Here is a 12,534-nt window from a genome sequence, read left to right as displayed (position 1 = left end):
AGATAATGGATGCTGGATGGTGTCCAAAACTTTGAATCCCTCCCAGCTCCGGAGAGCTCTTAAACCAAGCAAGTTTTGCCATCTGTCACAGCCCCGCCACCTCAACCCAGAACTGACACAGCCCGAGACCGCCCTTGTAAGAAGAAAACAGGATCAGTTGCTCTGCTAGCTCGCAAGATGATGCACACCGGCATGAAAAGCGTAAGCAGAGGACCTGGCACGTCAGGCCTGCTGCGCCATGGGGCACCCAATCCCCAGCCTATTTTTATCGGTGGGCAGCAATGCTCTTTAACCAATGCTCTAACACAATAGTGCCAAATGTGCGCGCCGTGAGACAGCACTGGCTTATCTGCTGTACTTGGGTGGCTAGCAGGACATATTCACATGCCCCAGAACCTGTGCCAAACTTCTACTAATAAAAGAGTCAGTCACCAGCTCTTGTGACTGCAGCGAACTTTCCAAATGCCACGGCAAAACTGGTGCAGAGAGGTCCCCTTGCGACAGCCTCTGATTTAGAGCCCTACCCTTCTGTTTCCTAATTATCCCTAGATTATCAATTTTGCATAGGTTAATGCTGACAACTGTAACAGCCACCACGGGCTTTGCTCAGTGAACATCTTAACAGTGGGAAAAGACGGGGGAATTGGAAGAGGAGAAGGAAAGATGTTGAAAGTGAAACACAACTGATTAAAACTTTTTGCAAGGAGAAATACACACAGAAAGGAGCACTGGCATTTTGTGAAGGCAAGGAAAAGGAAGTCATGTTGCAAAGGAATGATAATAAGCAAATGTAAAGAGGAAGAAGACCACAAATGTCACTTATTTCCCCCATGGGGTAGCAAACACATTCATAAGAGCGCTAACAAATTATTAAGCATTTGTTTCTTCATTATTACACCTATTTCATAAGTTGTTTTGCCAAGTCTGAGAAGCATGAGCTGGGACTGGTGGAGGGCAGCTGCCGCTGCTCCAACCCAAGTGTGTGTTTTCTCAAAATGGTTCTTCAAATGTGTCTCTCATGCATGTCCGGACAGAGAGACTCCCACAAGGCTGCAGCTGGGGGATGGAAATGCCACCTGCCAGTTCAGGGGATGAAATGGTCCATTTGGTCACACACAGCCATGGCCGACCTCAGCACCAGCCTGGACCACAGACAAGGGCACATGGAGCAGGGGAGATTCTGCTGGAGGGGCCAAGACCTTGGAAGGCAGCATGAGGACCAAAGAGGGAAATGCCTCACATTTCTTTTTCGGTCAAGTATAACCCCTGGGTTGTTGACACACAAGCTGGGCTGGGAGTCAGGCTACAGATTCTCCAATGCAGACCAATAAGCATGACCCAAAATAGGGCTTTGCGTGGCTATGGGGTCATGGAAACCAAACACCAACAACAAGGAACCACTCCAGGAAAAGTCAGCTGTAGTAGTCTCAGCCCTGCACCAGGAACAACTACCAGGTCACTGACAATCACAAGACCTGTTTGCTCCTACATGTTTCAGTGCTCGGATTAGGCCCATGGGAATGCTGGTTCAGAGCACAAAGGCACTTGTAGCCAACACCACATCTTGCCATCATATCATCTCAGAGGTGGGGAGAGGTTTCTGAGGGCTGCTGGGCAGATGCAGGGTGGCTGCACGTTGGGGCCAGTGCTCAGAGGAGCCCCACACTGTCAACAGCAAGCTCTGCCATGGTGTGACCCGATACCTTCTCTCCTCCCAAGCACCCAGAACTGCAGGACCCGATGCCTTAGGCATGAGGGAAACACATGCTTGGAAGGTCTGAGCAAGACCGTGCTAGAACAGGCACAAGAAGGTCCAAGGGGAAAGTAAGAACAGTCACAGGCAGCATGCAACACACAAGAGAAAATAATTAAAAAGTATTCTGGGAACAACGTGGCAGGTATGAGATTAAAAACCAAAGCTTTCAGCTATTTCTTTGAAGATTTTAGTTCGCATTTGGGAAGGCTGCCAAAATTCATAGCGCATGTGAGCAGGACACCAGTGACTGCACCAGAAGACCTTTTAAAGCAATGTCCTACATGAGTCCTACCTTAGCAACCTGCCAGTGCTGCCCCGGGACCTCCCGGCCTCTAACAGCATGTGGTCATAAAAGCTCATTCACCACGATTAGGTACCCCAACAAGAGCCTCTGTTCTTGGCTGGCAAGACTTCAAAGCAGCACAATCTACTTGCCTTTAAAAAAATACAAGATACTTACCCATTAATATACTCAACAGCTTTTGAACTCTAGAGTTTACTCCAACGATTCGGTAGAGCCCTTGCTCATTGATCCCTAGGAAAAATAAAGAGCTTATTAGGAGAATGTCATAAGAGCTACTAACATTTCTTTCATTTCTTTGGCTTCTCTAATAGCAAAAATAATAAAGCCCTCTCACCAACTACATACAAAATTATAGAAGAGGGTAAAATTTGGGTTTGATGTCAAGGCTTTCATGTATCGATTAAAAGTATTACCCCCAATTAGCTCAGGAATAAAAGATCTAAGGACACCTTTCCACCACCCCACAGTCAGCAAAGGAGCTATAGCTGCACCATGAAGGATCTGCACTTAACATATAACACAAGGGCAGTTTTGGAAAATTTTACTGTGCCAAGTTCTTCAGGTTGAGGTCTGAGCCTTTTGCGTGTTCTTCATCTAGGGAACAACGAGGCCTTGAACCAAAAGACTTGCTAGGGCAGAGAACAGCCAAAGGACGTGGTGACAGAAGCCCCTTCCCATTGAAGCACCCCAGGTTGGGTGTGCTGTACCTCCCCGGCTGGAGTTCTCTGAACTTTCCCCAAGAACTGCACTTGCCTTGTTTGGTCTGATCTACCCAATTGTTTCTTTTTTTTTAATTTGCCCCCAGGTGTTCCTTTGCTCTTGACAGCAGTTTCTGTACTGCTGCAAATATTATAGGGGAAAATGTCACATTTGAATAGCCCACAATGTATTACGTTGCCTATGGGCAGGAAGAAGACCCCAGTGAAAGAACATGGGCAGAAATACTGCCAGCTCAGAGCCCTACTCAGCCCAAAGTTTCCTGTGAGGCCTCTTTCTTACCTAGTGCAGGCATCAGCGCTCTCAGAAACGATGTGAGAACAAGACCCATATTTCACTGTGAGGGGCTCAGATGCTAACAAGATAGCCCATCTGTATATAAATAGTCTTCACAAGAGATTTAGGGGAAGGATTGAAACACAGATCTATTTGTAATCCCACATGAGAGGAAGTGCTTTGCAGCAGTACCACATGAAGGGATGCTCAAATGAAGTCCCCAGCTTCGGTCCCTTCCCCCATTTTGCACATACAGTGCATTATTTCCTAACTCTGCCCCTGACGTTTGCTTAACCCCTGCTAACCCCAGCCACAGGGCAAACGCATGTCTCAGCAAAAGCATCTGCCTGAGCATATTACAGGGTTTATTTGATGTGGGTCTCTGAGGGTTAATGAATCATTTTTGTTCATGAAAAGAGCAGGTAAGCAATTGCTCCGCTACAAACAGCTGCAAGGCCGTCCCCCAAAACAAGACCATCTGGTGAACTGCTCTACCTCTTGTTTCGACAGCATGTATGCATTTCTTGATAATGCTGAAGCCAATATTATCCAACTGGGCAGCTGAAAGGGAAGAGAAGAGAGAAGTGATGAACACCTAGCAGAGGGATGGCTTCACACTGAGCACAACGCTCATCCCACAGTCGTCACTGACAATACTGTACCACTGCTCAAACGAGGCGGGGAGGAAGGAGAAGGAGATAAATTAGGTGTTCAGGGAGGAAAGGCACAAGTACGGTAGCTTGTACCAGGTGTAACCCAGGCAAGCGCCGAACACTAATCTGTCATTTCAGCCTCCGCATCCCTCTGAACCAGCACCTCCCACGCCTGCCGAGCAGCAGAGCCCCAGGCTCTGTCAGGCATTTACGTCTGCAGTTGGTCAAAATATTAATTTAGGATGAAGGTGAGATAACCTGAAGAGACCTTTGTCTTTGACAACAGGTTGCTTGGAAAAAAAAGGAATCATATATGACACAACAAATCCTTGAAAACAGCACACGAGGCAGCTTGCTTGATGAGTCCCAGGTAATTCCTACAAATCCTTTCAGCTCTCCACCCAGCTAACTAAGCCATCTGTGTGCTGGAGAGATGTCTTCATCTTGAGGCCATCTCCATCACCCCACACTGGGGACTGCCTGCATATCTGGGGTCCGGGACTGACCTCCCAGGCTTTGCCTGGGGCAGCGGGGCAGGGGCCTTCGGTGCCTTGGATTTCTTCTTGGGGCTTTTGAGGTGGGTTTGTGCAGATGCAGGTTTTTTCAAGGACAAGCCATATGACAGGTTAAGAACATTGAAAAGTGATGGTAAAAGGAGAACTGGGAAAAAAAACAAGTGGAAGAGAGAAGCAGGAGATAACTGTGAGCAGCAACTGTGAAGTAAAATGGAGTAAAGAAATCAAAAGAAAGGTGAAAGCGTGGAGGTAAAAACATAACACAAAGAGGAGAGAGCGTGTGGCGGTGCAAGAGTGATAGGGACTGGGAGATGGGAACAAATCTCGGGTGAAACCTCTGTCCGAAGCATCTTCTGTGACCAGCGGGAGGGGACCTGGCCCTGGGGAGCCAGCCAGTGCCAACCCTGGCCCCCCACCAATGCCTGCACCACACTTGAGGCAGACACTCCTGCCCCTCGGCAATGCAAAAGGCCGGCTAAACAATATTGTCTCATGAACACTATGCGTTACATCCCATTTACCCTCACTCTGTGCAGATGTGCACAGTTCAAGAACAGCCCCTTCTTTTGTTAGCACAAATGAAATATTTATTTGGTGCAAATTAGGATATCCTGAAGGCAGCTGACTCTGCCTGAGAGTAATACCTAAAACACTCAAGTTAATGGAATGTAAAACTCAATTAACTCATGCCATTGCAGGTTTTCACGTTTAATTTCAAGGAATTACTAATACGCGGACCCAAATACCTGCTGGAAGAATTCATCCCTTAGTCAGCTTTCCACCACTGCGTGGAAAACACTGCCTGCAGACATCTATTTGTTAAGGAAAATTACTTCCTCCCTGTATAAAGGTTTGGGAAGCCTTTCATATGGCAGAAGCCCCAGAAGGGTGTGCAAAGTCAGCCCGGGCTCTGGGGCCGGGATGAGCACCCTGGGCTGAGGACACGGGAGGCAGGGCACGCAGCCCACCCGCCTCCCACATGCCACCTCAAGCAAAACCCTTTTGCCCCGGCTGGCCCTCGAGCTGGCGGGGATGCGTCTGTCCCCGCTGCCCTCCCACCTCCCACGGCAGCGTGGGCCCAGCGGACGGGAGAAGCATCGCCGGGGGCTGGGGGAGAGCCACGAGCCGCTCCGCTCCCCGGCTGCCACGCGGAAGGAGCGGGATTTTCCCAGCCGTGCCTGACAGAGGATCGTACAGCATGGCTGAGCGGTTCAAGATGTCAAAGTCCAGAAGGTAGAAAAGGTGTAGCGTTAGCTTAAAAGCAGACCACTGACTACGTCTGCACAGACTTGAGGGAATGCCGTGTTGCAAGAGACACAAAACTGCATTTTATCAAGAGCACAGCAGGAAGGGATCAGAGCCCCGGGCTGGCAGTCCTCACAGCAAGGCACGTGCAATTTTATTCCTTTGCATTCCTCCTGTTCACATCGCTTATTTAAACACAGATTCACTGCTGGTGCATGATAAGCTGCCAGCTCACTGGCTGCCTATGGCTCGCATGGCACAGTCCCTTACTAATCACTTGTTTTGAGTTCTCTGCTGGTGGTGTTTCTTGTGTGATGAATGGCACAAGAACCTGAAACAGTGAAACAGTAAAACAGCTCTATTATATTTTTCTGGGCAAGCACACTGAAGTGCTGAGCCAACATAAGCACACAAGTTGCAGGACGCCTGTGCCATAGGATGTGCGAATATCCAGAAGCTCCAGGGCCCTTTGCTAGGCACCTGGAGGGCTCTCCAGCACCATTCCCAACCAGTCTCCAAGCACAGATGCAGCATAAAATCAATGTGCCATCCATCAGTGGGGCACAGCCTACCATACCCCAGATCACTGATAAACACAAGCACAAGGGTACCTGAGAAGCAGGAAACCACCATGTAGAAACCCTTTTGTGCAGGCAAACCCAGTTCAGCGGGCCTTATTAGCCTTGGCTTAGTACTGGCTATAACCCTGATTTTTCGGTATCCCTGCACGGTGTTGTCCAGCCAACACGTATCACCATTTCAGGCTCTCTGCCACACACTTTAAGTGCCAAACCATTCCATAAACCAGCAGTTTTCCCTCGGTCCCTCGCATGTTTGAACTTGAGCAGAAGACGCCTACAAACATGTGCCCTCCTCCTGCAGAGCCCACCACTCCACCGCCGAGCAAGGGGCTAGGACCGCATCTTCCCACAGCACTTGGCAATAGCAGAGGTAAGAAACCAAGCAGTCCTTCCAGATGGAAGTGACCAAGCATAATCCTCCTAAGTAGATGAATAAGCTCTTCCACTTGTTGCTGAGCTCTGGATCAGGAAAGGTTGGGGATTTATTTGCAGTAGTTATATCCAGAAATAATATCTGATTAAATATCCAAACTGCCTTTATTCATCCTTAAATTTAACTTTTAATGAGCATTGTAAAAGCTTGATTTCCCCTCTCACAGAAACAGCTTCTCTTTATCTCATTCATCTACTCAATGATTCAGTTCAGCAACAGTACAGATCAAAGTCGGATTTCTATCTACTGCTGTCCAGACCTTACACTTGCTCCATTCACCCCAGCAGCACAGCCCTGAGCTTTGATTCAGCAGTTTAGACCCCACTTAGCTTCTGTTTGATAGCAGCTGCAGGGCAGGAGGCGGGGAGAAAGGAAGGGGCAACTGGTGGCCTTTTGGGGCTGGAGAGCAACGCTGTATGAGCGTGCCCATAGGAAACGCAGGGTCTACGGTCCCAGCAGCTTCGGCCGGACGGAGTCTGGCCTGTTAAGGCTCCATCCTCGTCCCTGCTCTCCTCCATGCTCTGACAGCAGGACTAGTGCAGCAAGAGGGTTCAGCAAGATTAACAAAAAAAAAAAAAAAAAAAAAGAAAAAAAAGAAAAAAGGAAAAAAAAAAAAAAAAAAAAAAAAAAAAAAAAAAAAAAGAAAAAAAGAGAAAAACCTGCTCTATCAAAACCCCCACCAAACCCAAGTCTTCAGCCAGCTGACCTCAATGAGAGCTGCTGCTGCAGCAAGGCAGAGGCAGGAACGCGTGTATGGGAGGGACGGGACCCGCAACCCACGCTCAGATGGATTTAAATCGTTGTGCAGCTGCCTCCTGCCATCGGCTGGGGTCAGGAAATGAGAGAGGGGAGGCAGCGGGGAAGAGCAAACTCTCAGGGCTGCCACAGAAAAGCATGGCCAACATGCTTCTCCACGCTTCACAACAGGAATCCCTAATCCCCATCCTATATGTTTAAACGGCCTCTCGGCCATAACAGGGAGTGGATTTACAAACTATTTTATTATCAGAGGCAGCATTTTCCTCTGTTCATGCATTCAAACCTGCTGCAGGGGCAAAGCCTACAGCCCTGCCTCCTGCTATTCCCCCTCCCTTGAGGCTCTCATTCCCCAGGGGAAAGATGTGAAACACAACTCCAGGCCAAGATACCTGTCACAGGCTCTTAATACAAGAGCAGCATTTCAATGCACAACTGAGATGCAGTATTCATACTGTAATCTAGCAGAGAAATATTTTACATCAGCAAAAGTGATACACATCGCTTGTATTACAGCTGTTGCACACACACACATACTTATCTGACCTTCATGTAGCATCATATTTCTAGTGCTACTGAGCTGGTCTCATCCTGTTCTATTTTTGCCTAGCAGATTATTTCTATTTAATCCATTAATTCCTTTACTTTATGATGATACGGCATATCAGAGCATCAGTAGGGCATATCAGAGCATCAGTAGGGGGTAAGAAGACTGAATCAGCTCTGTTCAGCCTCAGGCAACCTTGCTGACTCCAGCTGTGTGCAAGTCGGTCATGGCAATGCAAGGTCAAAGCAAGCCCTTCTGCATACCCCACCACACGTTTCTGTGCTGTGCAATGAAGTGCCACGATGATAACTGTTAGGAATCCTTTCAAAGACTTTATGAAATTAGGAGCCACAGAGAAAGGGAGAAACCAAGAAGCAGAGACCAGAGAGAAATGAGTTTCCAAGTCTTACTTCAAGTCTCAAACTATCAGTGAACTGCCAAGATTGGGAAATGAAGATTGCTGGGGAGGGCCAGACCACGCAGACAAGCGCACCAGCAGACAGGGCAGTCAAGGGATTCAAGGTCAGTGAAGAGCTTGTGAAAATAAAGACAGCTTTCAATGGGGTCTTGAACTAATGGGGAACCAAATGGATATGGAAAAACGAGAGGGAAATGGTGGGGAGGGGAAGGGAAAGGAGTTCTGTGCTTTTCCATGTAATAAGCACAAATGGCCTGGAGGATTTGTTTCCACAGAGCAGGGCAAGTCCTCCTGGTTTGCAAACTAGTGCATCTAAATTCATCTGGCTCTAGCAGTTCACAGACACCCGCTCACCCCCACTGCTCGGCACTGCTTCCTCCCAGCTCCCAAAGAAGATTAAGATAAATCACCCTGTAAGGCCGATGGCCATCTGGCCACACAGCAGGATGTAAAACCCAAAAGCTCTGTAAAATTAGATAGTGGCCAAAAAGCAGACCTCACTATAGCACTGCGAGTCTCTTTCAAACTAACAGAAGTACGGGCAGGGCAGGAAGCAGAGGTATATAGGTTTTCAGGGTCAGGAATTGCATCTGGACTCCACTCAATCACTGCACTCATTTCGAGTCCTTATACGAAGCTCCTGTATCAAGGGCTGCGTGGCAAAAAGCCAATTTCCAAATCAATTTTAAGTGTAGCTGGTGAGGCAAGCAGTTCACTACAGACATGGTTTTAATGAGGGTTATAGCAGAGTCAGATGTCTGAACATACCAGCGGCAGCCCCAGTCAGAGCCGTACGTGAAAATAACTACCACCAGATCGTTTAGAAGCAATGCTACATAAGCAGCCTTCAGCCACGGGTCCCAACGCACTCCCCAAAGCGTTCCCCCTCCCAGGGGAGGAGAGTCTACAGAGCAGACAAGGAGGATTGTTCTCATTTTTAAGACAGACCATCAAAATGGAAGAGGTACTAAAAGATAAGAAACTTTGCCAAAGCCTCCTTGGCTGATTAAACCCCAGCTTCGGTCTAGTGAAGACATGCAGGGAGAAACTTGGCATTTGGTGTCTTTGTCAAAGTCTCACTACACTGCCAAACGCTGAGCCGCTTCGGAGAGGCACGACCGACACGTGGGCTGCACTCCCTACCAGCACTACAAACAAATGACTTTCCAAAGCGGCACCGGCAGCCCAGGGCCGGGCTGGGAACCGACACGGGAGACAGCCACGGGAGCTGCCCCCAGCCCGGGGACAAACTGGCTTTCTCCTCAAAGCCACCGGCCTCCAGCACAACCCACACGGGCATCCAGCTGGGGACCTGTCTAGTGGCTGGCAAGGCAATGCACCCACACGCCGTGGCCGAATTGCCGCAGCAGTCAGCAGAACCGCTCAGCCCGTTCCGGGCAGCGGGCACGTGGGGAGCGCGTCCCGGCCGAACATCACCCTGTCAGCCCAGCGCCCGACGGAGTGACACATTCGCCTTCAACACGTACACCCGTCTCGGATGAAGCCCAGGAAAATCATCTATTTATATGCCAGCAGCGGCCACAGCAGGCAGCCCCACGCTGCCTGCACACCAGCCTGGTCCTGCCCACACCTCCGCTAACACGGGCCCTCGAGGAGGCTGTGCACAACCAACCACGGGCAGAAGCCAGGGCTCAGGGGCCAGAAAATGCCTGGCAGTGAAGAGCCCGGGCGGGAGCACCATCACCCAGACAGCCCTTACCTAAGGAAACCCTAAAGAGGCATTTAGAAGCCCCGACCTGGGATCTGTTGCAAGCTTGGCAGCTGAAGACCAGGATTAGATAATACAAATAACCCTGGGAAAGTCATGGACACACTTGACTCAAGCTCTTACCATCTCTAAAGAGCCGCTGTTACTTTGCAGGATGACTCCAGCCCCACGAGGGTTTCTGGCTGACAGCACGTAAGATGGGAAGGTCGTGTTTTGACAAGCGCTTTTCAGAAGCGGTAATTACTTCACCAAACCTTCCTCCCATCCCCATCCCTAACATTTTCCCTGCTTTTGCATCACCCCTCAATGAAGTTTAGAAAATGGTTATTTTAACACGTTCCTTGACCCAAATCACCATGTACTGTCCTGGCAGAGCCAGAGGCTCTGTGCAGGGAACACGCAGAGCAGTGACAGTCCGTGGCCAGGGTAGGACAGAGTTGAGCAAGTCCAGTTCTCTGTGCCTCAAAAAACTCATTTTGCCCCTCTGGAAAATGGAGAAAAGATGGAGCTGTTCTACGCAGACTTCATACCCAGCTGGGCCATTAGCCATACTGTGCTTCATGTGCATGAGGCACAGCATTTAACTCTGCGAGGATCATCTGGGTCGCACAAAGCCAAGAGGAATACATACAGGGTCAGATGTGCAGCTGATGACATGTAGGACCAACAGGGAAGGCAGAAGCCATGTTGGAGAGAGCAGAGAGGAGGAAGAGACTGTTTTGTGCCAGGGCTGAAAATTGGTGCAAGGAACATTATCTGCAAATTATACCTATTATTGTGAGAAAAATGCTTCTACTCAAGATGAAAATGCCCTGTCTGGGACAGCATAAAAATGAACTATTTACTAACCATCAATGCGGGCTGGGCTCCCGTGTGACCGATGACTTTGGGGAAAGGAGGGAAGGGATCAGAGTTTTGAGTATTGCAATTATGGCAATTCAGATCTACTGGGAAATGGCTCAATTAAGGGTTTTGAAACACAGGACATAAGAGCCAGGACCAGGTGCAACCACTCCTCTAGGAAGAAAAACAAGTGCTTTCTTGACTCAAGTCTTTGCCTGAACTACAATAAAAACAGCTTTATTTTTAGGGGCTCTTTTTGACAATCCTGATTAGGCAGGACCTCCCTACTCTTTATATTTTTGCTCCAATTCCCCCTTGGAAAAGGCACACTCATCCTCCAGACTCTGGTTCAGAAAGGAGAGCTGGTTGGTCCAAGATGCCACCTGCACCCATTGGCTCTGCTAAGCAAAAAAAGCCGGTCCAGAGGCATGCCAGCACCCCCTGCCCCACTGCTGCAGCCCAGGGACACCAAGGTGCGGGGCAGACAGGAGGGGATGCACCCTGAAGCGCCAAGAGAACGGCTCGGCACCGCTCTCCATGGTCCCGAGTCCCACCATCAAGTTTCTGCATCTGTTCCCTGCTGGGTGCCGGACCCAGCTTGTCGCCGGGGCCACCTGCAGTCCCCACGCTGAGCCCCGTCGCCCTGCACCCCTGGCCCAGGGGTGCACAGCACAGCCTGGTGTCACCAGCATCAGCAGCTCAGCCTCTCCTGCTGACCCACCAACGTCACACACCATACAGCACAGCCACCTTCTTGGGGGTCTGGCTTGAAAGGAAATACTTACTGCCTTCGCTTTGGTTGTCTTTGTTCGAGTTGTAGACCTGGAAAACACAAGAAGAAAGTCTTATGAAGACCCTGGCTCCACTTGGGAAGGGACTGCTGACATGTCTGGTGTCACCCTGACTGGTGACAGCTGTCAGGAGGACTTGCCTCAACCTCCCCCAGCAGCGCAGTCCCCAAAGCCCACCACAGCCTTCTGCATTCAAAACGTCAGGTTGCCACAGCTTTGGAGTTGTATTAAAATAACACCTAGGACAGTTGTTAAAATGAGAGAATACAAATGGATGGACTAGGTAAAAACAGAAGCTGAAAAGGCTTTTAAACAAAACGAAGGTGGGCATTCCTCTCCTCCAAGCTCTTCTCAAAGAGGCACATGAAAGATGAAAACTCAGAGCAAAGTAAACAATTCCCTTTACATCTTACAGGCATTACAGTAACATCTGGTAGGTGCAACTCAGACAAGGAGAAGGAAGCCACCCTCACTCACAGGTACTTACAGCCTGAATGAACGAGTCAGGCAAAGAGTAAGAGAGGAAAAGAAATGTCATTAATTTAGAAAGGACCTGAAAAGCAGAAGGATGAGGCAATGCACCCAACACTGCCCAAGACAGAGCCATCCTCTGAGCCAACGCTGGGGCTTCATCCCAAGACTCTCCTGTCTTCAAATACTGGTGCTCTTCCTCCTGTCCCAATCACCGCAACAGGTTAGCTACTTTAGATTAAAGTAACGTTTCAATGGATACAATAAAAAGGGGAAAAACAATAGCAGAAGGTTTTAATCACAGTTTGAGGATGATTTAAAAGCCTAGCATAATGAAAACTGCGGCTGTAGGAAGACCAGCCTTCAGAAAGGTTGTATTTCTCCAGCTCAACAGAGTAAAATGTTTTAAAATAATCCTTTGTCAACCCAGAGCCCCAACAGAAACACACACACACACACCCCGCCGCTCCATCAGCATCACAAGCTGGAGCCAAGCATG

The 12,534-nt window shown here is 49.1% G+C and overlaps 1 protein-coding gene across 2 annotated transcripts in view; it reads right to left on the bottom strand.

Annotated features, from left to right (window-relative positions):
- Nucleotides 1–12,534, bottom strand: part of ARHGAP26 (Rho GTPase activating protein 26) — a 155,695-nt gene that overhangs the window by 77,226 nt on the left and 65,935 nt on the right. For both annotated transcript variants that reach the window (XM_029997869.2, XM_029997867.2), the window contains exons 12-14: nt 11,559–11,595; nt 3,549–3,614; nt 2,217–2,291 (exon numbers count right to left, since the gene is read on the bottom strand). In XM_029997869.2, the coding sequence (XP_029853729.1) occupies nt 2,217–2,291; nt 3,549–3,614; nt 11,559–11,595 (178 nt within the window). The remainder of the gene's footprint in view (nt 1–2,216; nt 2,292–3,548; nt 3,615–11,558; nt 11,596–12,534) is intronic.

The sequence above is a fragment of the Aquila chrysaetos genome, chromosome 22, assembly GCF_900496995.4.
Source record: "Aquila chrysaetos chrysaetos chromosome 22, bAquChr1.4, whole genome shotgun sequence".
Classification (NCBI taxonomy): Eukaryota; Metazoa; Chordata; class Aves; order Accipitriformes; family Accipitridae; genus Aquila; species Aquila chrysaetos.
This window is presented reverse-complemented; position numbering and strand designations above follow the sequence as displayed.